At 52.8% G+C, this 27,713-nt stretch overlaps 1 protein-coding gene across 5 annotated transcripts in view; it reads left to right on the plus strand.

The window, feature by feature from the left end:
- The window catches only part of GSN (gelsolin), a 54,024-nt gene that overhangs the window by 21,253 nt on the left and 5,058 nt on the right, over positions 1-27,713 (plus strand). For 3 of the 5 annotated variants that reach the window (XM_043566550.1, XM_043566546.1, XM_043566547.1), the window contains 11 exons: positions 6,624-6,828; positions 7,542-7,696; positions 13,912-14,073; positions 15,584-15,733; positions 16,911-17,000; positions 19,226-19,358; positions 20,623-20,711; positions 20,898-21,113; positions 22,825-22,958; positions 26,032-26,122; positions 27,384-27,554. In XM_043566550.1, the coding sequence (XP_043422485.1) occupies positions 6,633-6,828; positions 7,542-7,696; positions 13,912-14,073; positions 15,584-15,733; positions 16,911-17,000; positions 19,226-19,358; positions 20,623-20,711; positions 20,898-21,113; positions 22,825-22,958; positions 26,032-26,122; positions 27,384-27,554 (1,587 nt within the window). In that variant the 5' untranslated portion in view covers positions 6,624-6,632. Of the gene's footprint in view, positions 1-4,925; positions 5,165-5,218; positions 5,285-6,623; positions 6,829-7,541; positions 7,697-13,911; positions 14,074-15,583; positions 15,734-16,910; positions 17,001-19,225; positions 19,359-20,622; positions 20,712-20,897; positions 21,114-22,824; positions 22,959-26,031; positions 26,123-27,383; positions 27,555-27,713 lie in introns of those variants that run through there. The other 2 variants (XM_043566548.1, XM_043566549.1) reach the window with 2 other exon arrangements.

Genomic DNA, 27,713 nt, shown 5'->3' on the forward strand with positions numbered 1-27,713 from the left:
CTAATCACAGGAGCTGAGTTTCCCAGGTTCTGAAACGCGTGTTCTTTCAAGGCCACAGGCTCCCCACACCTCACGGAGGCCCTGCTCAGTTTCACTGGGTTTTATAACTGGCCTCTCTGTTTACTGACTATTGTCCCAATTAGCAAAATCCTGGGCCAGAGGGGTGGGTGTTCCCAGGAGGACCCAGAGAACAGCAGTGAGCCAGAAAGCAAACAAGCTCCAAGTGAGGGCTTCCCAGGAGTGGCCGGCTGCCTGAGAAATCAAGAACAACAGTGTTTGGGGTGAAGAGAAAATAACAGGGTGGCGTCTTCCAGGCCCGGCCAAGGCCTTTTGTACACAGTGGCCGGGGGCGGAGGGCGAGGCCGCCTCCTCCAGTCTCTGGTAGCTGCCCTGGGAGGCCCAGAGAGACAGGAAGACCAGCTTGAGGTCACACAGGGAGCAGGGCCAAGCTAGTTGAGGGGGGTCTAGTGACAGGGGAGGGACATGGTTGTATAACTCCTTCCTGCGGAAGACACTGAAAAGCTGCCTACTGTGTGCGCGGCTCCGGGCAGGAACCAGGAACACCTAAGATCAAAGGTCAAAGGGACGTGTGAGTTCCAGAGGAGAGCAGGAACTAGGACATGTGCTCTCCGGACAAGTGGTGGCAGAGCCAGGCTACCTCCCGAGTCAGAGAAACCAGGCCCGACCCGAGTGTCTATGAGTGGCAGAGTCCGTCTGCTCAGTGGCCACAGCCCGGGGGTCTTCCTAGGACATGCCTTTGTCCTGGGTACTCATACAGGTGTGCGGGGGGCCTAGCAGGCTTTCCTGTGACCCCCTGCCCCAGCCTGGGAGGTGTGTGGGGAAGGGGGCGAGGTTGACTGCCTCAGAGATTGCTGGCTGTCGGGGCTGGCCTGGCCTTGATTGGCTTAGCGACTGCGGGGGTCACTGCCGCTCCCTGCCTAGGCTGGATGATGCCTGAAGGGTTCTGCCTCGTCTCCCCAGACAGCGCTTGGGGATTAGAGCCAGCCCGATGTGTGTTTGAGTCTCAGCGGTGCCTCTCTCCAGCTGAGTGGCCCTGAGCAAGTGACTGAAACTTGCGGAGTCTGTTTCCCCATCTGTGACATGGGAACTTCAATGCCTGTTTCCTCTGGTTGCTGTAAGGAGACTCCATATTGGACCCTGCCTGCCTTTCCTCCCTCTCTTGTCCCAGAGATGTCTGGACCCAGGGGTGAGATGGCATGCTGCCATCGGTGATGGTGGTGCCTCCTTCTGCAGCTTAGGGGCCCTGGACCGTCTGAATGAGAGGGTCCTGTGGAAGTGAGCTGGTCCAATGCCCCCATTTCACAGATGGGAACACTGAGGCTCACAGATGTGTAGGTTCGGGATATGGTTGCACAGACAGTTTCCGGGAATGCTGCCGCCAGGAAGGCATCTTAGAGCATGCTGCCCCAGTGCATAGGGCATATGGAGACTCGAGGCCCAGACAGGGACAGCGACTTATGCAAAGTCATCCAAGAAGTCAGTGGCAGAAGCAGGTCTAGCACTTGGGCCTCTTCATTTTTACCTAGGGGTCTTTCTTTTGCACTGAGATCCCCCACTGTCCTGAACTCATACATCGTCTTCCAGGCGGGGAGCAGTGTGAGACCACATTGCCCCATCACAGCCCACACACATCACTGCCCTGTAGCGAGAGTTTCCAGGCTGCGGGCTCCCCAGAGGCTGGGGTCAGGGTCTCTTCACCAGGTCTCCAGTGCTGAGGACCCAGGCTCCAGAGCTGTAGGGCCTTGGTAATCAGTAACCTGGGGGCCAGGGACCCTGGGCTGGTAGTCGGTGACCCCCCCGGGGCCAAGGCCAAGCCACAGCAGCCCTCTGTGAATCACCAACTGGCCAGGTCAGGGCTACTCTTCCAGAAGGGACCGCTCAGCTGGGCCAGCTGCCAACTCACTTTCACTCTGGGGGCTGGGATGATGAGATTTCTTCTCCCTACTCGTTTGTCTTTTCTGGACTGTCCAATGAGTGGGCATTACTTTAAGTATATTTTCAGTGGTTTTATTTCTTTTTTAAAAGAAACAAAAACTATCATGGATACATACCTGGAAATAGTTTAAAACCCTACAGCTAGTTTTATTTTCAGGTGAGTAGATTGAGGTGTAACTTCTATACGGCAACAATTTACCCATTGTGAGTGTTTAGGAGTCCGATTTTTAGTAGATTTTTCTGTTGTGTGATCATCACCATTATCTAGGGTTGGAATGTTTTCATCACCCTTAGGTGTCCTCCCAGGCTGACTGCAGTGACCCCAGCCTCAGGCAGGCACAGTAGGATTTGCAAGTGAAAGTCTCCCCCTTGGTCTGTCCCCTTTCAAGCACACTGCCTTGACAGTTTAGTGTTTACCCTCCTTGACTTTTGAAGGATGCATGCAAAAACCACCACCCTTATAAAAAAGAGGCGAGGAGTCATACGATAGTCCTTGTACAATTTGCTTCCTTTTGCGCTTAGAGGTCTCTCTCTGCTTACTGTGTGCCTACTGTGTGCCAGGCACAATCAGAGCTAGCTCATTCTTTTTTCACAGCTGTAGAGTGGTCTATTGTATGGCGGCTCCATAATTTATTTAACCAGGACATTTGGGTCCTTTCCAGTTTTCTTCGAACAATGCTTCAGTGAACATCCTTGCACGTATATTTTGGTGTTTCTCTGTAAGGAATACTGAAGGAAGTGGGACTTCTGTGGCCTTGTGTCTTTCGAATTCACAGAGCTAAATTGCTATGCAGAGAGGTGAAACCGGTTTATGCTTACGTGGAGAGCATCTGGGAACTGGGGGAGGTTTATAATCCTCCAAATCCCCAGGGAGAGGGAAGAGCCCTGAATTCAGCCTCTGCAGGCCAGGGCCTAGGCACACAGCCCTGAGCCCTCGGGCATCTCTCCGTGGCTCCCCGCAGACACTGGGATAAGTTGCAGACTCTTGTGGGGCTCCAGGGCCTCTGTGACCCTTGCCAGCCTCTCATCTCCTCTTGTTCCCTGTGTCTCAGACTGGACCCCTACGTACTCACTGTATGTGGCCTGTGTTTGCTTGTCCTTTGCCCAGGCTGTCCCCTCCCCTAGAATGTCTTTTATTCTCAATCTGCCTCCTCCTTGCTCTTTGAGGCCTGGGGCACAAGTCTTTTTTTTTTTCATGAAGTCTTCTAGTAATCCCTACAGTCTGAATTGCCTTCTCTCTGTGTGTTCCCTTAGCTCTTTATCTGAACTACAGACCCCCTTAAGTGGGAGGAAGTTGTGGGTGGTACAGGGTAAACTTCAGCCTGATTCAATAGAAACTGGGCTCCATTGGGAGCTGGGATAGGTGACCATGGCTTTGTAGGAATGGGGACAGGAGCTCCCGTTCTAGTTGCTCCCTAGTTGCAGGCCAGGCCCTTTTCATACACACAGACTGATTTAATCCTCAGTAACTACTGTACCCATTTAGTAGATGAGGAGACTGAGGCATGAAGTACCTTACACACAGTAGAGGCGGGGATCAAACCCAGGTCTCCAGCTCCCCAGTTCTCTTCCTCTCATTGCACTAGGCTATTAGGAGAGAGGAAGGGAAGAGAATCTGGAAACAGAGAAGTGGGTCCAGCAGAGTTGGGGGAGGGAAGAGAGAGGGGTTGGTGGAGGTGGGAAGCAGGCCTGCGTGAGCCAGAATAGCACTCGTCTGAACCCAATGACTGGGTGCCTCTAGCGGGACAGTGAAGGGGTGGGAAGGGAGCCTGGGAGTGGGGAAGAGACTTGAATCCTTGCCTCCCCCCCCCCCCCCCCCCGGCCCAGGGGAGCCAATAGATAAGACCTTAAAGTGAAAAAAGAACCCTCTGGGCCCCCTCCCCCAAACCCCATAAAACAAACAAACAAACCCTCAGAACCACCACCACCAACGACAAGAATAAGGGCTTGAAGGTGAGCCCTGCAAGCATCAGCCAGCCCAGAGTGGGTAGATAGAAGTGGTTGTTTCTGGGGAGCAGTGAGTGGGGTTGACGGGGAACAACTTTGTACAAATAGGTGGTTGTAGGTTGTGATAAAAAGAAACACTTTTTTTTTTTAATTTTTTTTTCAACGTTTATTTATTTTTGGGACAGAGAGAGACAGAGCATGAACGGGGGAGGGGCAGAGAGAGAGGGAGACACAGAATCGGAAACAGGCTCCAGGCTCCGAGCCATCAGCCCAGAGCCGGACGCGGGGCTCGAACTCACGGACCGCGAGATCGTGACCTGGCTGAAGTCGGACGCTTAACCGACTGCGCCACCCAGGCGCCCCAAAAGAAACACTTTTTAAAAGAAGGAAACAAGGGCGGTCTCAAGTAGAGTAGCGTGTGCAATCTCAGGACTGGAGAGCTCTACCCAGCCCCCGGGAGTCTTGCTTGCTCCCCGGTGCAGTGAAGGCAAGCCCCCTGCCCTCCTGCCCCCAGCTAGGCGCAGCTGCAGGCGGCCTAGGTGGGCCTCTCCCCCAGACTGCCTGGGTTCAAATCTGGGCTGTACCTTTTCCTAGTTGTGCGCAAGTTGCTTGACCACCCTGCACTCAGTTTTCCCCTCTGTCAAGTGGGGCTGTTCATAGGACCTGCTCTGTAAAGGATGTCGTGAGGTGCTGGCCTTCATATGTGTGGAAAGCGTTCACAAAATAGAAGTTCCTGTTATCGTTTTACTGGAGATGTCAGGGGCAGAGAGGGGAGGGGGCTCGTGTGGGGCACACAGGAGGCCGAGCTGGGTTCCCCGCCTTTGGTGCCTGCACGCACCCATGTAGTGTGCATTGCGTGGGCGCCTGCTGAATTCCCTGGGCCGGTTGCTTCGTTGCCGCCCCGGAGCAGGAGTGAAGGGGCAGCCACGCCCGGTTGGGTCGGTCCGGGTTGAATCCCTCCTGTCTCCAACCGCCCGGCCAAATCCCCGCCCCTCCGGGGCCCCGCGCCCTCCCTGAGGGGCGGTCCCGGCTTGAGTGGGAAGGGCAGGCGGCTATAAAGGGTCGGTGACCCAGGGATCGCGGCTGCGGGCTGGGGTCTTCTGCCGCCGTCGCTGCCATGGCGCCGCACCACTCCGTACCTGCGCTGCTCTGCGCGCTGGTCCTGGCGCTGTGCGCGCTGTCGCCGCTGGCTCGCGCGGCCACCGCGTCGCGGGGGGCGTCCCAGGCAAGGGCGTCCCAGGGGCGGGTGCCCGAGGCGCGGGTGAGTGCCCGGGGGGCCCGGGGCTCCCGGAGTAACTCTCTATTGTAAGTTCTTGCAGATACAGCGCTAGGAAAAGGGGAGTAATTCAGGTCTAGAATGGAAAAACTGTTTTGTTGCTTTGTAAGTATCTCTTGCTGCTTCCGGGGCTCCGGTGGAAGGGGGTGGGAGCCTCAGGGGGCCTGGCTGTTTCCCTCCCTAGAGGCTAACCTCACCTTGGCCGGATTTCTTGTTCCCCTCCTGACTGCTCCTTTTCCTGGTCTAATTTCTCTCTCTGTCTGCCTGATTTCTCTCCCCTCTTCTGATTTCTGATTTCATTTCAGATACCTCTTTCTTGTCTGATTTCTCTCTCCCTGTCCAGGATTTCCCCCTCTTTCTTGTATGATCTCACTTCTGCCTGCTTATGCTCATTCCTATTATTTATTCTCCCTTCTCTGTTGTCTCTTCTGTCCTGTCTGGTTTCTTCTCCTCTCTCCTGTTTTCCCTTTGTGTTTCTCCACCCCTCTGCCTGAGTTCCCCCCATCTGGTTTCTCTTAGATCCGTCCTCCGGCCCGAGGTGACCTGTGCCTGCTGATTTCTGCCCTCCAGCTCCAGGCTAACCATCCTGCCTCTGCCCCATCTCTAGCCCCTGTGCATGTCTGATGTCCTTCCCCCGATCCTTGACCGCCTCCTCTCCAACAGGCTCCTGCAGACCCCGGCTGCGTCCTCTCCACCTTTTCCAAGAAATGGAATTTGGGGGTGGGACGTTGGGGGGGCAGGAGGGAGGAGGCAGACAGCGCAGGAGGCCACTTGGGCTCAGTCATCTAGGCCCTTCTTGGGAGGGTGATGGGGACATGGATGGGGCATGGGAAATCTTCCAAAGAGCAAAAGCAAAAGGCTGTGTGACCGTGGGCCACTACCCTCCCCCATTTGGGCCTCAATTTCCCTATCTGCAGAATGGGGTTGCATAATGAGCTCTCTGAGGACCCTTCTAGTTCTAGGAGCCACTGAGGTGTTGGAAGGGAACCCACTGAACCCCTGGGGACCCCCAGATTTACCCTTGCCATGTGAGGGGGTCTCCCTTTCGTTCCAGAGCTTATGCTCTTGGGGCTTACAGCAGTTCTCTGTGCCGCTTCCTAGCTGGGGGTCCTTGGCAGAGTCACTTCACCTCTCCGTGCCTCAGCCGTCCCATCCAATTGGCACTAAGAAGGGAGGGGAGAAGAGAGGTAGAGCCCTCTGTCCCTGCATCACTGGTGAGCTGAGTAGGCGAGACAGACTCTGGTCAAGGACAGGGTTTGGAGCCTAAACTCCACCCTGTTTGCTCGCTGGCTCACAGAGACGGGGGTAGACTCGCCTCAGGGGTGGGGAGATTCAGAGGCTCAAGTGAGATGCTCTTGGGGCTGGAAACCACCCTCCCTCGTGCCCCGGGGTCTCTCCCCACCGAGGCTCCTGCCCCTGCTCAGGCCATGCCTGTCTCTTGCAGCCCAGCAGCATGGTGGTGGAGCACCCCGAGTTCCTCAAGGCAGGGAAGGAGCCCGGCCTGCAGATCTGGCGTGTGGAGAAGTTCGACCTGGTGCCCGTGCCCCCTAACCTTTATGGAGACTTCTTCACAGGCGACGCCTATGTCATCCTGAAGACGGTGCAGCTGAGGAATGGCAACTTGCAGTATGACCTCCACTACTGGCTGGGTGAGGCCACCCCTTCCCCGTAAAGCACAGACCTTGAGGCACAGTCCCCCAGGAAGACTTAGTGACTGCTGAGCATCCAGCGTGTGCCTGCCCCTTGGCTAGACATTGCGGGTCTGGAAACTCTAGAGCCCGCCTGCCCCCGTTCAGACCCCAGCTCTGCCCTTTGGCGGGCCACTCAGTGCCTCTGGAAAGGGCACACCCTACCTCCCGGGAGTGTCTTGAGGGTTAGACAGGTTCCCGTGGCACTCAGAGCAGGGCTGACCTGGGGCCCCCGGGCCCCCTCCACACTTCCCTGGTCCAGCTCCAGCCACACCCCGGTTTGCCCTGCAGAGTCAGGCGCCTGGAGCCCCTGCTCTGCTCCGGGACTCAGTAAGTCCCCCCCATCTCCGCACCTCACTTTGTTAATCTGTGAACTGAGCCACTGCTCCCAGGCCTGACTTCATGTCTAGAGGTCTGAGAGGGAGTGCAGGGGAACGAGTGAGAGGTGAGTGTAGGAGGATGTGTCAGAGCTGAGAGGGCTCTTGGAGACTCGTGGAGTCCGGCCTCCCGCCGCCCCCTTATACAGAGGGGTTAACTGAGGCCCAAAGAAGGTAGGGGCCTGCCCAGCTTCTACAGCCAGGCCTGGACAGTGCTGGGGGCTCAGGACTCCTCCTCCTTGGGAGGCTGGGTCCACTTTCGGGAAGCCAGCCTCATGCTGCTCTGACGCCCCCTAGGCAATGAGTGCAGCCAGGACGAGAGCGGGGCAGCCGCCATCTTCACCGTGCAGCTGGACGACTACCTGAATGGTCGAGCCGTGCAGCACCGTGAGGTCCAGGGCTTCGAGTCAGCCACTTTCCTGGGCTACTTCAAGTCTGGCCTCAAGTACAAGGTAGGTCTGGGTGCCAGGGATGGCAGCACCAATGGCAGAGCTTGCTCAGGCCCATCCATCTTCCAGCCTTGTAGGTTGGGGTGGCAGACAGGTCACAGCTCGGCCTGTGGAGTTGGCTAGCCCTGGGTTTGAATCCTGGGCCTTCCTAGCTGTGTGACCTTAGACAAATTACATTCCCTCTCTGAGCTTCTGCTTTCTTATCTTAAAATGGAGAGAAGAAAATGTGTCACTTCACAGGATTGTCTTCCTAGCCCCAGCAGTGAGGGGTGGGCCATGGGTGGACATCCAGCCGCTTGCTTCCCCAGGGCAAGGCCCAGTCCTGCTCCCGCACCTCTCAGTTCGTAGGTCCTGCCAACAGAAGGCACCATATTGGGTATTTGAAAGGGAAGCCTTGACTTCATTCCTCATTATGTTCATTAGAATCCTCTTTGACCTTGAACTCTGAGGAGTCTGAACCCACACAGCCCTTACTCCCAATCCTCGGCCAGGTGGGGCTGAGCAAAACCAAGCTAGGAGCCCTGAGAGGCTCTGCCCTACTGTGCTGTGTGACAAGCAAGCCACTTGGCCTCTCCGAGCCTCCTTTCCTCTCTGGATGCATGAGAGCCAGTGGTACCAGCTCTTCAGGCCTGGAGACAGGATTTGGTGAAGGGTGGCTGGGAAATACCGTGCACAGGGCTGGCACCTTGGAAGCGCTCAGGGAAAGGTGTGGTTTTACAAAGCCGGGGTTGTCTTCGGTCAGGATAGGGAGGGGATCACGAGCTTTGGTAGCCAGGCGGGCCTTAATGTCAGAGTGCAAAAATCTTATTTTAAGGCAGGGAGGGAAACTGAGGCACAGAGCGGTTAAGCAACTGGCCCAGGGTCAACCAGCAAGTCAGTCCTAGAGGCAGGACCAGAGCCAAGATCTTCTGACTCCCAGCATTCTTTCCACTACACCAACCTGCCTCTTGTGAGCCAGGGCCTGTCTGTGCTGTTGATGTGCTGTGTGACCTTAGAGAAGTCATTGCCCCTGTCAGGGCCTTAGGGTCCCCTGTGCCAACTGGGTGGTATTTGGGGGTCTGAGCAGGAGTCTGCTCAGGTGAGGCACAGGGGACTGGACAATGGGAAAGCACGCTGCGACCGAGATAGCAAAGGGTAGGGTGTGTTCTGGGAACAGGGACTCAGGCCCCCGCTGGGTGGAGCTAGGCTGGATGCCCCGGTGCCTATCCAGCGCCCCCTGTTGGCCAGTTTCTCCGTACCCACAGCTCCTCCTACTGAGCTGACCTGCTCCCCCTTCTTCCTATAGCCCTTTAGGAGGCTTTGGTACCTTAAAAAAGAGGTGAGAAGCTTGGGACCCAGACCCCGGAGCTGGAGAAGAACCAGGCCTTTTTGTAGTTCTTGGAACAGGAAGTGGAAAGAGCACTTGACCAGGAGTCAGGGAGATTGAGGTTCAGGCCCCAAGGCTACCCCCTCTAACTGCTGTGAGGCTTTGGGCCGGTCGCGTGCCTCTGCGTGTGTGCTCTCGCACATTTATCAAGCCCTTGTAACAGCAGTGCCTGCTTGTTGTTGCTGTTGTGTGGACACAGCAGCTTAACTTCGGGACAAGGTTAGCAGCTTCCGCAGCTGGTAGGTGACGGAGCTGGGACTCAGTGTGAAGCGCCCAGCACAGAACTGGCTCACAGTGGACGCTCTGAACTCCCTGGTCCCTGATCTTAGTGCAGACGGGGCCTAGGAATCTGCATGTGTAGCAAGCATCCGCTACCCTCTGGTGCGTTTTCCAGGATGTTCTTGGACCATATTCTGCCAAATGCTCTGTGGGGTGAGTTCCTGGCCCGGCCCTGGATTTGGGACTTCAGTCCTGAAAGGCCCAGGCTCCTCCTGGTGGAAATGGGAGGTCCAAGGCCAGTCCTGTTTGCTGCCTTCTGCAAGTCCTCCAGCTGCCCCCGCACTTGGCAGGCCCAAGCTTCCTGGCCTGGAGCCCTCATCAATTATAGATCCCTAAGGAGCAGACTTTGTTACGCAAGACTTGTTCCTGTGAAAGCCTGCTCCTCAGAACCAGTTCTGTCCTCGGGGTGTGAGAAGGGGCACGGAGGGGACAGGAGGGCCTAGAAAGGGCTGTCATATGTCATAGGCCCTGGCCCCTCTGGTCCTGCAACCCCCCACCCTGAAAAGTATTGCAATTTTCAGAATCTGGAGATCTCTCCTCCTCCTCCTCTGCCTCTCAGACAGAACCCTAGAGACCCCTCATGGCTGGGTGATTTGAAACCCTTTGTTCAAACAAAACCTGGGCTGGGCTGAGTCATAGAAGCCCCTGGCCCCGCAGAATCAGTTGAGTCCTTCCTGGACTCCCTCCCATTTCTTAGATAAGTAACCTAGAGTTCAAGAGAGGGAGGGGACCAGCCCCAATCAGTACATTTTTCTTTGTCTTATAAACTGTTTGACATTAAAAAAAAATGTAAATCTGTATAGCTTTTTTTTCTTCTTCTGATTATAAGAGTAATACAAGCTTATTTTTGTTAAATTTTTTTTTCAACGTTTTTTATTTATTTTTGGGACAGAGAGAGACAGAGCATGAACGGGGGAGGGGCAGAGAGAGAGAGGGAGACACAGAATCGGAAACAGGCTCCAGGCTCTGAGCCATCAGCCCAGGGCCCGACGCGAGGCTCGAACCCACGGACCGCGAGATCGTGAGCTGGCTGAAGTCGGACGCTTAACCGACTGCGCCACCCAGGCGCCCCAATACAAGCTTATTGAAAAATGTCAAACATTATAGAAAGACAGGTTTTAGAAAGTATAAGTCCCCTGTGGTTTTACTTTTAGAGATATACACCAAATGATGGATAATACTTTTCACTCTATGTGTGAATGAATAGCCGTGTAGATTCATGTATACATAGGCAACTCTGTCTATCTATCTGTCATCTATATAGCATCACTTTAACTTGGAAAGTGACTTCTAGGACCATTTATCCTGTTGAATTTTGTTCAAATAATGTGATGCCAGTCTCTGCCCACCGAATGACTAGGCCATAGAAAGCAATAATCACTTCTAAAGAGTATAGTGAAAATTTCCATCCCCTGCAGTTGTAGACCCACTAATGCCTTCCAAGATCTTGCTTTGATCTTTTTGTTAACGTTTCCAAGTCTAATTTCCTAGGACGGTAAGGTTAGAGGAGTTAATTAATCAGGAGATTCATGTCCACAATCATGAGACATCAAGCATTCTTTTCCTTTATAAATTCACAGAGAGTTTATTTATTGTTTTAAAAATGTTTATTTATTTTTGAGAGAGAGAGAGGAAGAGAGAACGTGAGTGGGGGAGGGGCAGAGAGAGAGGATCCCAAGTGGGCTCTCCACTGACAGCAGAGAGCCCGATGCAGGCCTCGAACTCACAAACCGTAAGATCATGACCTGAGCCAAAGTCGGATGCTTTAACCGACTGAGCCAGCCAGGTGCCCCCAAAGAGTTTATTGAAACCAAAATTTATGACCTAAAACGGCCCTTTTCCTTTTTATTTTATTATTTTTTTAACATTTATTTTTGAGAGAGAGAGAGAGAGAGAGTAGGGGAAGGGTAGAGAAACAGGGAGACAGAGAATCCCAAGCAGGCTCCATGCCACCAGTGCAGAGCCTACTGTGGGGCTCGAACCCACAGACTGTGAGTTCATGACCCGAGCCAAAATCAGAGTCTGGACTCGCCACGCCACAGTCCTTTTCCTTTTTAAAAAAAATGTTTCTGGGGGCGCCTGGGTGGCGCAGTCGGTTAAGCGTCCGACTTCAGCCAGGTCACGATCTCGCGGTCCGGGAGTTCGAGCCCCGCGTCAGGCTCTGGGCTGATGGCTCAGAGCCTGGAGCCTGCTTCCCATTCTGTGTCCCCCTCTCTCTCTGCCCCTCCCCCGTTCATGCTCTGTCTCTCTCTGTCCCAAAAATAAATAAATGTTGAAAAAAAAATTTTTTTTTAAATAAAAAAATGTTTCTGTAAGTAAAAGGCATACTTGAACAAGTGAAATAGTTTGGAAACATAAAAAAGAATTAAGGGCCTTTCTCTTCCTCCGCGTCCGCATTTTCTTGTCTCTGAGGAATCCGTGGTAAAGGTTGGTGTGTCCTTTTACCACTTTCTGGAGAAGTTGTTCAGATCCACTGTCTCTGTGCCTCCAGCTGTACCGAGTCCTTGGGTCAGGGCTGTCCACGGACACTCAGGTGTTCCTGGGCTGGCAGACGGGCGAGGCTGGGTCCCTGGAGGACGAACTTGGGAGTAAAACCAGCACTGCCACTCACTAGCTGAGACCCTGGGCGCAGAGTTGAACCTCTTTGTGCCTCAGTTTTTTTGTCTCACCTTCTTGAAGTGGGGTAATGAGAGCCCCTACCTCAAGGGCTTGTTGTGAGGATTGAATTGCATGTCTGTAAAGCAGGTGCCTCAGCCCCCCTGACGTGGGCTCGCGGAGTGGCAGCCTCTGCGGTCATTACCGCGTGAACGTCGGGTTTGCATCTTTATCCTCAGCTGCCCTTCCTCACCTGCTCCCCAGCAAGAGGACCCTTGAAGCAGAGGAAGGAAAGGCTCCGTGAATCCCTCCCTGGTAGCCCTGCTCAGCCCAAGGGGATCCTCTTGAGAGGCCTCATGCTGGTACCAAGAAAGGACACCAGAGGGCGCTTCACTCACAACAACAAAACCCAGCTTGCTTCTTGAAGGCCTGTGCTCTGAGCAGTGGCTTGTTTCTGCCTCCGGTCCTGGGTGACCGTAGTTACCTTTGCTCTAAGAAAACCTGATTTGGGGTCAATAATGTTGGTATTTTAGATGTAGTCACACCTGGGTTTGAATCCCAGTTCTGACATTAACTAGCTGTGAGCTCTTGGGCAAGTCCCTTCACTTCTGGACTCTACTTTCCTCATCTGTAAGATGGGGTTGACTGACACCTTCCTCACAGAAGATGCAGGCAAGATGCCCGGCACAGGGGGCATGGCATTGTGATTTCAGACACACTTTTGATACTGCTTACTGTGTGTAGACATAGTAAGAGCCCAGTTGAAACTCGCTTCCTTTGTCCACCTGCCCTCGTGGAGTCTGTGCAGCAAGTCAGACCTCAAAGTGTCAAATCAGACACCTCAAAGGGAGGTGGCGGAGAGGGGCCACATTGCTGGCCTTAGTGGGAGCCCTTCTCACTCCACCCCGTGACACGTGGAGCCAGGCTGGGAACAGGAGGCGGGGTTTCAAGCCTTAGCATTGCCACACATGAGCTGACTGCCCTTGAGTCAGTCGCTTCACAGCTTTGGGCTTCAGTTTACCGCGAGTAAAATAGGAAGCCCTCTTAAGGACCTTCTCGACTCTGACTTGTCATCCTGGGGGTAGGGACTGCTCACGAGAAAGCCAGCGATTTTCCTTGGCATTTCCTGAGCCGAGGGCTGTTCTGACCGCTGTAGGGCAGCCTTCCTGAAGGCCCCTTCCCCGGGACTTGGTGACGACTGCAGAGGGTGGCAGAATAGGGACTTACGTCCTCATTTCAGAAAGGAGAGGACTGAGGCTCAGAGAGGGATAGAGACTTACCCAGAGTCACCCAGCACTGTTGTGGCAGGGCAAGGACTTGACCCTGAGGTTGTACTTTACCCACAACTGTCTCTGAAGGCATAGCCGGGGGTTCCTTCTGTAGATGGAGGGAGAACTGGGTGTGGGTCGGGAGCCATCTTCCTGGAGAGCCTTGGAGGATGGGAAAGCTTGGGGTTAGCATTTCTCAAAATGTTTTGCAGAACACTTGAGCTGTAGGCAGGATGTGGTAGAGAAGGCAGTTCTTGATTCCATAAGGCAGGGAAACACCGTATAAAGCAAAAGGGAAACCTATTTATTTACCCTGGGACTTCTCAGAGCCTTTATTATGCTGATGTGCATTGTGTAAGGCAGTAAGAAGCATTCCCTGAGCTTCTTTGATCATGGAACCCTTTCCTTGCAGAATAACCTGGAAGACCAAAGTTCCTTAGAACATCCCTTAGGAAATGCAGTTCCTCAGTGTTTTGAGAAAGGAATGTCTGTAGCTTTTTGGTCCAGGCAAGTGACCCCCGGGGTCTTTGTTAGCGGAGTGAGTATGAGATTCAGAGGGGTGGCAGTAAGCAGAATCTGACCAGGGAATCTGCTGGAAGGCTACTGGTCGACAGGCCAGAATCTCCTTCATTTCACCCCTCTCCCCTGCCCCCATATCTGCTTCCCTGGACCCTTTGCCCTGGACTGACACTGTCTCCTTGACCCAACAGAAAGGAGGCGTGGCATCAGGATTCAAACACGTGGTGCCCAATGAGGTGGTGGTGCAGAGACTCTTCCAGGTCAAAGGGCGGCGTGTGGTCCGTGCCACCGAGGTGCCTGTGTCCTGGGAGAGCTTCAACAATGGCGACTGCTTCATCTTGGACCTGGGCAACGTGAGTCCTGCCCTGCCCTTTCCCAGGGGCCACTGAGATGCTTCTGGCCTGGCCAGGCCTGACTCTGGGGAGGTGGACGCACTGATGCGAACGCGGACAAAGACGTGGGAAGGGCAGGCCCCAGGGACATCAGCTCCTGCGTTCACACGTGTTCTGTGCGCGAGTCAGACACACCTGCAGGGACTCGAGTACAGATGTGCCCAGCACGCATAGACTCGCGTGTGTAGACCCAAGCCCACCACACACAGGCGCACAGACCTCGTGCGCAGCATCCTCCAGCTTCGATTGACATACGGGTTCCCTGATGTCTTGCGTTCACACGCCCATTTCACGTGCCTCTTGACATATGGTCACTTACAAATGCAGGCACGCGCAAAAACTGTCGGCTCTTGCTCACCAGGCCTGGGCACGCCCCGTGATGAGTGCCTACACACATCGACTTGGGTGTGTGTCACGTGTAGTTGTACACGCACACCTGCATATGGCCACGTGTGCGGGATGCACTTACCCCAGCCCGGTTTACACATGCGGGATGCTGTGTACACGTTCCTGACACCCGTGTGCACTCAGACCTGCAAGTGGGCGTGGCCAGACATTCTACCCCGACCTCCTAGGTACACGTGCTGTAATGTCCATGCAAGTGTTGGGAGATACATTTTGTGTAAGCTTTTTATTAGAGCCTAATAGGTACACCAAAGTGTGTGCGAATCCTGAGTGCACAGCTCGGTGGGTGTCTCGAAGTGAATACACCCAGGTTAAGAAACAGAACATCATCAACCCGTAGAAGGGCCCTCCTGTGCTCTTCCGGTCCCTTCAATCCCGCGGGTAGCCATCATCCTGAACTCTCTGGAATTACGTGGTTCCAGTAGTTTCTGAACTTTGCGTGCATGGAATCATTCTTTCTTGCGTCTGCTGCCTTTTGATCAACACTCCATTGCTGAGATCTGTCCATATGGCATTTGGTTATAGATGGTTCATTCTCCTTGCTGTGTAAGATTTCACTGGGCTGATGTGCCCCAATAACGCTTTTATTGTTTATGTTTCTGGTCGTTTCTGGTTTGAGGCTCCTGCAGGTTGTGCTCCCCAGAGTGTTCTCGCACAGGCCATTCGGTGCACACGCAAATGCCCTTCGGTCGGGTGTACCTCTGGGAAAGGTACTGCGGGGTCACAGATAGCAGTCTGTGGAGCTTTGGTAGCCAAAGCCAAATGGTTTTCCAAGGTGGTTGTTCCAATTCCCGCTCCCACCGGCAGGCAGACGGGTTTATACACGTTGTATGTGTAGTTGAACCTGTGAGAAAGCACATATTCCAAGCTGCACACTCACATATCCTGGTGCACACGGATCACGCCCAGTGTGCCCGGCTGTGTGCCCGGCCGTGCTCCAGCAGCTGCGTCTGGGCGCACAGAGAACGAGGTGAGCTTACACACGCCCCACAGTCTCCTCCGTGTCATTAGGCCAGGCTTAAGTGAAGGCTGGGGCACTGCCTGACACAGGGTCCCCGTCTCACAGGACATCTACCAGTGGTGTGGTTCCAACAGCAACCGATTCGAGAGGCTGAAGGCCACGCAGGTGTCCAAGGGCATCCGGGACAACGAGCGGAGTGGCCGGGCCCGAGTGCATGTGTCGGAGGAGGGCGCTGAGCCCGAGGCGATGCTCCAGGTACCCATGGCCACATCCCAGGGGTGCGGGGTGGGGCCGAGCATAGAGGCGGGATGCTCTATTCTTTCCCCTCCATTGGTTAGGCAGTTGTGAGGTGAATTTGTTTTTCCACTGAGCTCGAACTCGTCGGGAGGTGGGGAAGAGCAACTTCCCTGACAAATCCCAGACTCCCCTGAGAGGTGGGGCTGGAATCCCAGGGCCTGGTGCATGCTGGGGTTGTGAGCCACACCCTCTCGCTGGGAGGGCCAGGTCTTTCCAGGGAGCTGAGGAGGAGGGTGGTGGCGGTGAGAACAATCCCCGTGCTGGAGCCCGATCAGAAAGAGACAACTGACCCAAGCCCCTCTCTCCTCTTCTGATCATTCCTAGTGATTTATGGTCCATTTAGGCAACTGCAGGATGGCTTTGCCAGCCATCGTGCTTTGAGGGCGTGTCAATGGAGGCAGAGTTAACCAGGATGAGGAGGAGACCATGAGCTCTGTTCCATGCCTTTTGCTTCCTACTTGTCTGGGGGCATTTGAGTTCCAGTTTTTGGGAAGAGCAGAAGATAATTATTATGGGGAGGAGCCTGGATACCAACTATGGCTTAGAAGGGGCTGTAGCTGGGGCTGCTGAGTCTGGTGGTGTAGCCCAGACGGAGGAGTAAAAATAGACCGAGAAGTCACAGGGATACAGGTTCAAATTCTGAATTAGCTACCTCATAGCTGTGCGTACAAGTTACCCCATCTCTCTGGACTTCAGCTGCCTCTTCTATAAAATGAGAGCGATAATCTGTGCCTCCTAGCATGGGTGTGGGGATTAAGTGGGATCATTTGAAGGCATGTGGTGGAAGGTGTTTGCCATTCTTAGAGAGCCGGGGAGGAAATGGTAGAATAAATGTCTGAAGGACTGTCCTGAGGCGGAGGAGTGGGGTGTTCTCACGGAACTCCTGCAGACAGGGCAACAGGGAGGGAAGGACTTGCCAGGCAGGTCTGGTTGAGATCCGCACACCACAGACATAGGAAGAGATACAGGACGTCCTCAGAGGAGGCTCTACCCTAAGTGGAGGGTCCCGGTGGATGCCCGAGTGGTCCTTGCCTGCCGGGAGAGGTAGCTCTCTCAGGAACCCAAGCCCCTCGCTGCGGGAGGGGGCTGCCAGGAGCTCATGGTCACCCTTTCTTCCGTGTCTCATCTCCTACAGGTGCTGGGCCCTAAGCCGACCCTGCCTGCAGGTGCAGAGGACACAGCCAAGGAGGATGCAGCCAACCGCAAGCTGGCCAAGCTCTACAAGGTAAGTCTCAGCTGCTCTGTTCCCTGTGTGTGGGGTCAGGACGGGGAAGCAGCTCCTGGCCGTGGGACCCTGACCAAAGCGCCCTCGGTAGGGAGAAGGGCGGTAAGGTCAACTTTGCAGGATTTCTAGGGAGTCCACAGAGAAAACTGGGGGGAAAATGTTTTAGGAAAATACTTGGGAAAATACTATAGAAATGGCCGCACACGTGTGTGTAGTTATTTCATTTAGAATTTGTTTCTTGTGATTTTTTTGTATGTATGTATTTTTTATTTTAGAGAAAGAGAGAGAGTTCACATGAGTCGGGGAGAGGGGCAGAGGGAGAGAGAGAGAATCTTAAGCAGGCTGCATGCTCAGCACAGAGCTCGACGCAGGGCTCGATCCCACCACCCTGGGATCATGACCTGAACCCAAACCAAGAGTCGGACGCTCCACTGACTGAACCACCCAGGCCCCCCTGTATTTTGTGATTTTTAAAACTCAGGCTGATCTTGAGCTAAGGAACTCTGGCTTCAGGGCAAGAGCTCTGGGGGAAAGCCCAGCCTACGCCATGATGCTCATGTTGCGCCCTCAGCTTATTTTGGTAAAAGAACAACAAAATGGGGTACAGATTCCTATCACCTTCGAAGAATAACCACACTGATTTTTACTCTGCTTATAAAGTAATGTATGTTCATTGAAAAAAGTAGCAATACTCCAGAACATAAAAAGAAATGCAATTCCACTGGTTTAAGATAAGTACCATTTTTAAAGTGTTTTAATTATAAAAGTAACAATACTCAAGTTTTAAAAAAATCAGCCTCTCCTGCACCCTTTTTGAGGTTACCATGGTTACACGGTGACCGTTTTAGTGAAAGAAAGTCCAGATTACATCTTTTTGTATCTAATTACACACTTTTCCATCTCTATTTGATATAAATGGATCCAAATTATTCACGCTTTCCTGTGACCTTCTTCTTCCCTCTCAGCGTGGTCAGGAATATCTTTCTACAACCGAAATCTAGATGCCCTTGGCTAGTGGCTCTGTTGTGTGCTATTTTATGAAGGTTAAGAATTTCAACAGACCCCCTAAGTGATGGATGTTAGGATGTGTCCACCTTTCCTGATTGCAGACGGTCCCTCTTTGTACACTTGTACTGAGTATGGCCTTAGAACAAATTCCCAGACGTGGATTATTAGGTCAAAGCCTGAAGACGATGTCAGTGATTGAAAATACCAGTTCCGGAGTCAGATCGCCTGGCTTTGAATCCCGGGTCTGCCTTCTAGCTGTGTAGTTACTTAGCCTCTCTGTGTTCTGGTGTCCTTGTGAATAAAATGGGGATATTAGTAGAGGTTTCACAGGGCTGTTGGAAGGATTAAAGGAATTCTAAAATGACATAAGTTATTAAATTATACAAATTGTTCAGAGCAGTGCCTGGCAGGTAGGAAGCACTCAGTAAGGATAGAACATTTGTTCCTTAAGGTTCTGAATAGCATATTACTAAACAGCACTCTGGGAGGGCTCCCGAATTACCCTCACCACAAGTCCGAAAGTACCTGCTTGCCCAGAACTTTGTCAACACGGGGTATTGCCAATTTTGTCTTTGAGTTTTGGCTAATGTGGTACACTTTGATGAATATAGTGAAAAATTTTTATTTTGAATTAAATTTAGGGTGTACAGAAGAATTGCAAAGAAAGGATAGAGGGTTCCCACATTCCCTTTAACCAGCGTCTCCTTAACATCTTAACATAACCAGAGACGTTTGTTAAAACTAAGAAATTCACACTGGTTTGGTCCCCTTAACTAAACCATAGACTTTCTTCAGGTTTCCCCCATTTCTTATTCCCGATTCCAATCCGGGATACCACATTTCATCCACATCCACATCTTTTATTTCCTTTTTGGTTTGTTTGTTTTCTACTAATGAGATTGACTGTCCCCTCGGCCAGTTATACAATTCTTCTCCCATGCCACCTGCACGCCTGCATTTTACATCCCCCCCGCCTTCCCTTCCGTGTGCAGTTTCTATGTTACACGTGGGTGTAGGTTACAGATGTGGTTGTGGCAAAGCAGGATGTGCCTCAGATCTTGGGGCCACAAGTCCAGGTGTTACTCTGTGGTGTCATGGGGGGCAGGGGGCAGTTGGGATGTAGACCGACCAGTGTGTCAGCTGGGGGGCGCCACCTGGGAAGGCCCAAGCGGTGGGAGTCGCTCACGTTCCTGACCTCCTGTCCCTGGTCCCCTCAGGTCTCCAATGGCGCGGGCACCATGTCGGTCTCCCTTGTGGCTGATGAGAACCCCTTCGCCCAGGGGGCTTTGAGGTCAGAGGACTGCTTCATCCTGGACCATGGCAGAGATGGGAAAATCTTTGTCTGGAAAGGTATGGGGGACGGGGAAAGGGTTGCTAACCAACTCCCAGCCCCTTGGGTGGGAGGTCCCGCAGCCCTGGCGGGGCAGGGTCTGTGGTGCAGGCACCCTGGGGCATGGTAGGCTCCTGAATAGAAAACGAATCTTGTTCTGAAGCCCTGGCTTTGCGACTGACTTGCTCTGTGATCTTGGGTACTTCACTCACCCTCTCTGGGCCTCCGATTTCCCATTTGGGCTAAAATCAGTGTTCCCGCACATGTTATAAAACCAGTTCTCTCAGAGGTAAATTGGCATCATGTAAAAAAAAAAAGTACAGGTCTGTGGTCAGATAAGTTTATGGGCAACACTGGGTTAAATAATGTCACCAGGCTTGCTTACTGCAGGACTTGGAAGAGCCTTTAACCTGCTAATGTATGTTGGTTGGGGCTTTTCATGAAGGTGATCTGGCTTCTGTTTAGGAAACGCTGTGCTAGGGGACTGATGGTGAGAGGCTCTTGGAAAACATTGGCCCAGATGCTTCTGAGAGGACCCCTCGGCATCTTCCTCCAGTGTCTGTTAGTCCAGAGGAAGAGGGCGGAAGGGGGAGGGAGGCAATAGGTACACAGAGAAGGGCAGAGAGGGAGAGAGAGACTGAGCACTCAGGGCTGTCGTCATCGTCATTATCATCTGGGCCCCTCAGCCTTGCCAATAAGAAGGCTGGGAACTGTGGGCTGGCACGTGCTGGCCAGGAGCCGTGCAGGCATGGGGAGGCTCTCCGGGTTGGGGCAGACTTCAGACGGTGGGGAGGGAGGGGGCCCCCGTGGTGGACACATGGCCTAGGGGAGAGAAGGGGGCTCGAGGGTATGGGGTGTAGGCTACAGAGTTGAAGGGGCAGAGTCTGAGTCGCGGCTTTCCCACTTGCTGTGTGGCCTTGGTCAAGTCACCTGACCTCTCTAAGACCCCAGTTTCCTTATATATAAATGGGGCATGATAATAATGACCTTTATCACAAACGGCCGTTGTGTGGATTAAACAAACGCAGCTGTGTACATTTCAGAGCACGAAATACACGCTCAGTAAACAGACCAAAACGGTTGTTACATTGACTGTTGTCAGCCAGGACCCCCAGCTGGAATCCCAGGAGTTCTAGGAGCGGTCATCTCTGGGGGTCTCTGGCCTTGGCTGTCCACAGCCTAAGAGGAATAGGGAGGGAGGTTCACTTGCTGCTTCCCCTGGACTATTGGACATTAGGGCACAGCACTCACCCCGGGCCCCTCACCCCCTCCATCTGCCGACAGGCAAGCAGGCCAACATGGAGGAGAGGAAGGCTGCCCTCAAAACGGCCTCCGACTTCATCTCCAAGATGGACTACCCCAGGCAGACCCAGGTGAGCTGGAGCCGGACAGCACAGTGAGGATGGGTCCATTTTGGGTGGGGAAGGGCCGGGGTCGGGTAGGTGTCCGACCCAGTGTGCGCTGGGTGTCTGAGTCTCCCCCGAGGACCTCTGTTGGGCGGGCCCTGTCCTCCGGGCACCTGAGCCCAGCCACAGCCTGCTCTTCCTTTCCCTTTCCAGGTCTCTGTCCTTCCCGAGGGTGGTGAGACCCCGCTGTTCAAGCAGTTCTTCAAGAACTGGCGGGACCCAGACCAGACGGACGGCCCAGGCTTGACCTACCTCTCCAGCCACATTGCCAACGTGGAGCGCGTGCCCTTCGATGCTGCCACCCTGCATACTTCCACTGCCATGGCGGCCCAGCACGGCATGGATGACGATGGCAGGGGCCAGAAACAGGTGCCTGGGGGCGGGGCGTGGGGGAGGGCGTCCAGGCCCCTTCCGTGCTCCCTCCTGGGCACTTCTAGCTCATGCGTTGCCTCCTCCTCTCCTGAGGACGTTTCTCTGTGAGGTTTGGACCCTGGTTTTGGTGGATGGGATTCTTTTGCCTTGGTTCATTTTCATAGCCAACATACCCTAAGCACCTGCCGTTTGCCCGGCCCCGTACCATGTGTCTCGGACCTTACCCTGCCAGCGAGGAGTGCCTGGTCTAAGCATAGCCATAGCTAATTGTGGAAGATTGGAAGCCAGCACACAGATTATGGGAACAGAGGAAGGACAAGGGGGGCAGGGTGGTTGCAGAGAAGGGGACCCTTCGGTTGGGCCTCAGAGGATAAGTAGAAGTTTGCTGCCAGAGGGGAAGAATGGTGGGTATTCCAGGCAAGAAACTGCCCCCAAGAGCCTGGGGCTTGACTGCTTTCTCGAGGAGGGGCCTTGAACGCCAGGTCCAAGGCTGTGGACTTGATCCTGTAACCAGTGGGTGCTAGTGAGGGTTTTTTCTTTTTTTTGCTTCGAAAGCAGAAATGCGACAAGCTCAGTTCTGTGCTTTTGAAACTTGCTGTGAAAATGGATTCGAGGTGGGAAAAATGAAGGTTGAGACGCTATGAGGAGACTGTTGTAATAGTTTAGGTGAGAGAAGACAGCCTTGACCCCAGGAAGGTCACAGTGAAAAGATGGAGAGGTGGGGGCTGGAGTCCTGAGATGTTTATGAAGTAGAGTTTGCTGCAGGTAACCATTGTTCTGCATGATAGAAACAGCAGAAGTGTTCATTTTTACTTATTATCGTTCTTGTCATTGGTATTATTATTACTTGTTCATTCATTCATTCCTCCAGTGGGGAAGGAAAGACACAGTGGACATGTTCAGGGTGGGCAGTATGGAATCAGCTCCAGCCGCCCGGCTGTGTGACCTCAGATGAGTCACTTAACCTCTTTGAGCTTCACTTTCCTTGCCTGTAAAATGGGACTTAATCCCACTCCTTCGCCTAGAATTTTTAAGGTCGGGAGGTTCTTCTTGGTCTCAGAGGGCTCAGTGTCTCTGCAACACCACCAGGTGGCGCTGCAGAGCCTCATGCCGGCTTGGAAAAACTGTCACTGGGAGCTCTGCTAAGAGATCATTCGGAGGTCACCCAGGGATGGCCCTGCTTCTGGAGTGATCTGTAAAATCCAGATGACTCAATAATCATACAGTGAACGGTATTATTAGCAATGACAACGATAACAATTCTGATAATAAGAGTGGCTGCCGTCTGCACGGCCGTCACCCTGTGCCGGGCACTGTGCGAGATTTTCATGAATAAACTCACCTGATCCTTGAGACACCTCCAGGTAGGCACTCGCAGTGTTACGCTCACTAAAAGCACATTCTGAATACCGCCATGCAGCTACCGGTCCCTGTGCTGATCGCTCTGGTGGGGGGAGGGGGGGGAGAATTACGGGGTCAGGTGGCGGTATGGTATAGGGATCCAGGGCAAGAGACCTGGGGGTTTGAATCCTAGCACGTCAGGGATTGGGGCAAATTATTTAACTTTCAGTCTGAGCCCAAGTGGAGCCACGTATAAAAAGCTCATCCCGTTGTGTAACCGTGACCTGTCACACCACGGTTTCCCCACTGGCCTGAGTTGGGGGGTGGGGATGCCACACCGTGTCTGAGCCCAGCCTTGTCTTGGCAGATCTGGAGAATTGAAGGCTCCAACAAAGTGCCTGTGGACCCCGCCACGTACGGGCAGTTCTACGGTGGGGACAGCTACATCATTCTGTACAACTACCGTCATGGTGGCCGGCAGGGACAGATCATCTACAACTGGTGAGGCTGTGGGCCATTGCTATGGGCAGAGTGTGGGGGTCACTGGCTGGGCCCTGGGCACAGCATGGGGCTGAGAGGGCTGAGGGAAGCCTGGGCCTGTTTGGGCCACGCTGTTAGGAGAGGCTCCTCTCTGTAGGGCAACACCACTTGTCTTATTTCTTGAAACAGCTTTTAAACTATTGTTCCAGAAATACTACGTGTCCATTGTAGGAGATGCAGTGAATACGGAGAAACACACAGAAAATCTCTCCCACAATTCCACATTAAGTACTGTAATGCGTTTTCTAATTAAAAATTATTTTAATTCCTTTAAAATGGGTAACACGTTCACATAATTCAAAATCAAGACAGAATAACGAGGTGTCTATTGAGAAATCTTGTTCCCACCCCCCTCACCCCATTCTCCAACCTCTGCCCCTCCGTGAGTAACTGTTTCCATTAGTTTCTTATATATTCTTCCAGTAATTGTTCATGCAAATATGACTGTACTCTTAGTTTCCTCCCTTCCTTACTCAAAGGATAGCATACTGTGTATATGGTCCTGCACTTTGCTTTTTTTGTTTAATACTTCCTGGGGATCAATCTATGTCAGCACATAGAATGCTTCCTTGCCTTTTTTTTTTTTCTACAGCTGCATAATATTCCACTGTGTGGCTACACTGTAGCCTGTTTAACAAATTCCCTGCTAATGCACACTTGGATTGCTTCGGGTCTTTTGCTATTCCCAGTATTGCTGTGATTAGTGACCTTAAACAAACATCATTTTAAATGTGTAGGGAGGGGCGCCTGGGTGGCTCAGTCAGTTGGGCGTCCGACCTCAGCTCAGGTCATGATCTCACGGCTTGTGAGTTCAAGCCCTGCATCGGGCTCTGTGGTGATGGCTCAGAGCCTGGAGACTGCTTCGGATTCTGTGACTCGCTTTCTCGGCCCCTCCCCCATCTGTGCATACCCTCTCTCTCTGTCTTTCTCTCTCTCTCTGTCTCTGTCTCTTTCTCTCTCTCTCTCTCAAAAATAAACATTAAAAAAACAAATAAGTATGTAGAGAAATGTCTGTAGGGTAGGCTCCCAGAAGTGGGATTGCTTGATCAAAGAGTAAATGTGCTTGTCATTGTGATACGTGGTGCCCATTTTCCCTAGATGCGCTTTGTAGCATTTTGTGTTCCTAACAGCAACGAGCAAGACAGCCTCACTGATGGACTATATTCTCAAACTTTTGGGTGTTTATCTCCCTTATCGTTTACAAAATGGTATCTCAGTAGATTTAAAAAAAATTTTTTTTAAGTTTTTTTAAAAAAATGTTTATTTTTGGGAGAGAGAGCGTGAGCAGTGCAGGGACAGAAAGAGAGGGGGACAGAAGATCTGAAGCGGGCTCTGTGCTGACAGCAGTGAGCCTGATGTGGGGCTCAAACCCACGAACCATGAGATAGTGACATGAGCCAAAGCTGGACACTCAACCGACTGAGCCACCCAGCTGCCCCATCAGTATATTTAAAAAAAAAATTTTTTTTTTAACATTTATTTATTTTTGAGACAGAGAGAGAGCATGAACAGGGGAGGGTCAGAGAAAGAGGGAGATGCAGGATCTGAAACAGGCTCCAGGCTCTGAGCCGTCAGCACAGAGCCTGACATGGGGCTCGAACCCACGGACTGCGAGATCATGACCTGAGCCGAAGTCAGACGCTTAACCGACTGAGCCACCCAGGCGCCCCCATCAGTATATTTTTAACTTGTATTTCTCTTACTGTACAGTCTCAACACTTCTTGATGATTGTTGGATTTCTTCCTCTTTCAGCTTTTTGTTTTGAAATAATTTTGGGTTTCCCAAAATGTTGCAAATATGGTACAGACAGTTCCATGAACCTATTACACATCTCCCTCGATTACCTAACCATAGCACAATGATCCAAACCAGGAAATTAACATTGGTATAATTCTATTTACCAATCTGTAGACCTTATTTTGACTTCACCAGTTGCCCCACCAACGTCCGTTTTCTGGTCTAGGATCTAACTCAGGATCCCACCTGGCACTTAGCCATCATGACTTGTTCATGGCATTTAATCACCATGTCTTAATCTGTGACAGCTCCTTAGTCTTCACTTTTCTTTCATAACCTTAACTGCTTTGGGAGTGTGCCGGTCAGTTGTTTTGCAGAATGCCTCTCAATTCAACAACTTCAGACTTTTAAAAGCAGCTTAAAGGAGGGGCGCCTGGGTGGCTCAGTCGAGTAAGTGGTCTGACTCTTGATTTCGGCTCAGGTCATGATCTCGGGGTCGTGAGATTGAGCCCCGAGTTGGGCTCTGTGCGTGGAGTCTGTTTAAGATTCTCTCTCTCTTTCTCTCTCCGCATCTCTCCCCCTCAATCACATGTGCACTCTCTCTCTAAAAACAAAACAAAACAAAACAAAATAAGGCAGCTTAAAGAAAAAAATTTTTTGACTAGGTAACACTTACACATGGTACAGAATTCAGAAGGCATTTTTTGAAAATGATAGCTGCATCACACATTGATTTATCATATTTTGCTTGCTTATACAGATAACACATGTCAGTTGCAGGAAATTGGGACCGTATAGGAAGAGATGGGTCAGAAAACCAAAGCCGCCTTCCCCAATCTCCCCTCTCAGGGCAATCACCGTGGGCCTTTTGGAGACCTCTCTGTGCAGATTCACATGAGGCTAAGTCCCGATGTCTTTTCCTGCAAATGGGCTCGTGTTGTACTCTGACCTGCCTCTCCCCCCATGAGAATTGTCCCGGCCGCCTTTCTACATCTTGGCCTCTCAGAGCACCTTCTCTTGTGGCTGCCCAGCCCGGGATGAACCAGCCGGTCCCCGTGGGGCACATTTAGGATAAGGAAGGCCGTTGCCTTTGCTCAGGTCTCAGAAGAAGGCAAAGTGCTGAGCTGGGGGTGTGGCACGTTGGTTTGGTTCCTGACACTGGTTGCTCGTGAGAAAATCCCTTTCCCTCTCAGTTTCATTACCTGTAATGTGGAGATCTGTGGGTTTCTCAGGCCCAGGGCAAAGGAGACACTCTGGGTTCTGTGCAAACCTCGGTGCTATCACTTCCGCTTCCAGGCAGGGCGCCCAGTCCACGCAGGATGAGGTCGCCGCATCTGCCATCCTGACCGCCCAGCTGGATGAGGAGCTAGGAGGGACCCCTGTCCAGGTGAGGCCAGCCCAGTGTCCCACTGGGCCACACCCTGCATCTTGTCCATCTGGCCACTCCTCTCTCTGACTGTCCATCCTCCCATCCCGCAAACATTTACATGGGGCTCCCCGTGTGCCCGACAGCATCCGCAGCCGTGAACACGCAGGTCCCGCCCCTCTGCTGATGCAGTTTATGGTCTTGGGGGGAGAAAGATGCTCGGCAGACACTCAGGCAAATGTGACATGGAGACAGTAGCAGTAGAGGCAGTGTGGCAGCCCAGTCGGAGGGGGGATGTGGAGCCGGCCTGCTTGGGCTTGAATCCTGTCTCACCTCTGGGCGACCATGGACAGGTTGCTCAGCCTCTCTATGCCTGTGTATTCTCTGAGTATCCTCTCTCTGCCACAGGATTGCCGTGTGTACGAAGAGTTCATGTTAGTAAAGCATTTAGAGCCATGCCTGGCCCATAATAGCCCCCTTACACGTATATGTTAAGTGTAAGAACATAGAGATCCCAGGCAGGATCTAACTGGATTAGACAAGGACCTCCTTCGGAAGATACTTTTCTGTTGGGACCTGACAGACGAGAAAGATTTGGGCAGGCACATTTCAGGCAGAGGGAAGGATATATGCAAAGGCCCTGAGGTGGGAGGGAGCATTGAGTGTTAGAACAAAGGAGGAGTGCCATGATAGAAATCTGGAGAGGTGCTCGGAGGGGCCAGACCACCGGAAGCCATAGTGAGGAATTTGACCTTAACCCTGGAAACAAAGGGATATTGCTACATAATAAATGTGATATGAAGGGATTTATGGGTTTAAAAGGTTGCTCTGGCTATGCAAGAGGGGTCTCTCCATATCTAGAAGGCTCTGTTCTCATCACTCTGCCGTCTTTCCTGCCCTGGACTGACGTCACCATTCTGGAAGAATGTCCACGAACAACCCATGTGCTTCCATTTAAGGGAACATTTGCAAACATAGGTTCTCTTGGTTCTTGGACTAGAGTCAGGGTCAGCAAGGCAGGTCCTCATGGGAGGGGAGAGCAGCTGAAGCAGTGCCCGGGGGACCTGCGGCCATGGGGCCGTCTCCAGCCTTCCTGGAGCTCCCGTTTCTCTGCCCAGACCCTGTGTGCTGCAGGGCCGTGCTTCATCCCACAGGAGACACCAGCGTGATGGCCTTGTCTGGGGGAGGGGCCCAGGCCAGGGTGGCTGGGATAGGGGTTGAACACAGAAGCACTGTCGCCCCCACTCTCCTTTCTTGACTTGCTCTCGTATCTCACTGCCAGAGCCGCGTGGTCCAAGGCAAGGAGCCCGCCCACCTCATGAGCCTGTTTGGCGGAAAGCCCATGATCATCTACAAGGGCGGCACCTCCCGTGAGGGTGGGCAGACGGCCCCTGCCAGTACCCGCCTCTTCCAGGTCCGGGCCAGCAGCTCTGGAGCCACAAGAGCCGTTGAGGTAATGCCCTGGCCCTGGACCTCCGAAGGTTTCGCCTACTTGAAACCCCCCGGACTCAATGGGCAGATCTCCGGGCACAGGACTGGGTGGGGTGGGGGCAGGAGTTAAGAGGCATCTTATTGCACCTTCCCTGCCCTGGGAAGCAGAATTGTATGTCTT

Source organism: Prionailurus bengalensis, chromosome D4 (assembly GCF_016509475.1).
Source record: "Prionailurus bengalensis isolate Pbe53 chromosome D4, Fcat_Pben_1.1_paternal_pri, whole genome shotgun sequence".
Taxonomy (NCBI): domain Eukaryota; kingdom Metazoa; phylum Chordata; class Mammalia; order Carnivora; family Felidae; genus Prionailurus; species Prionailurus bengalensis.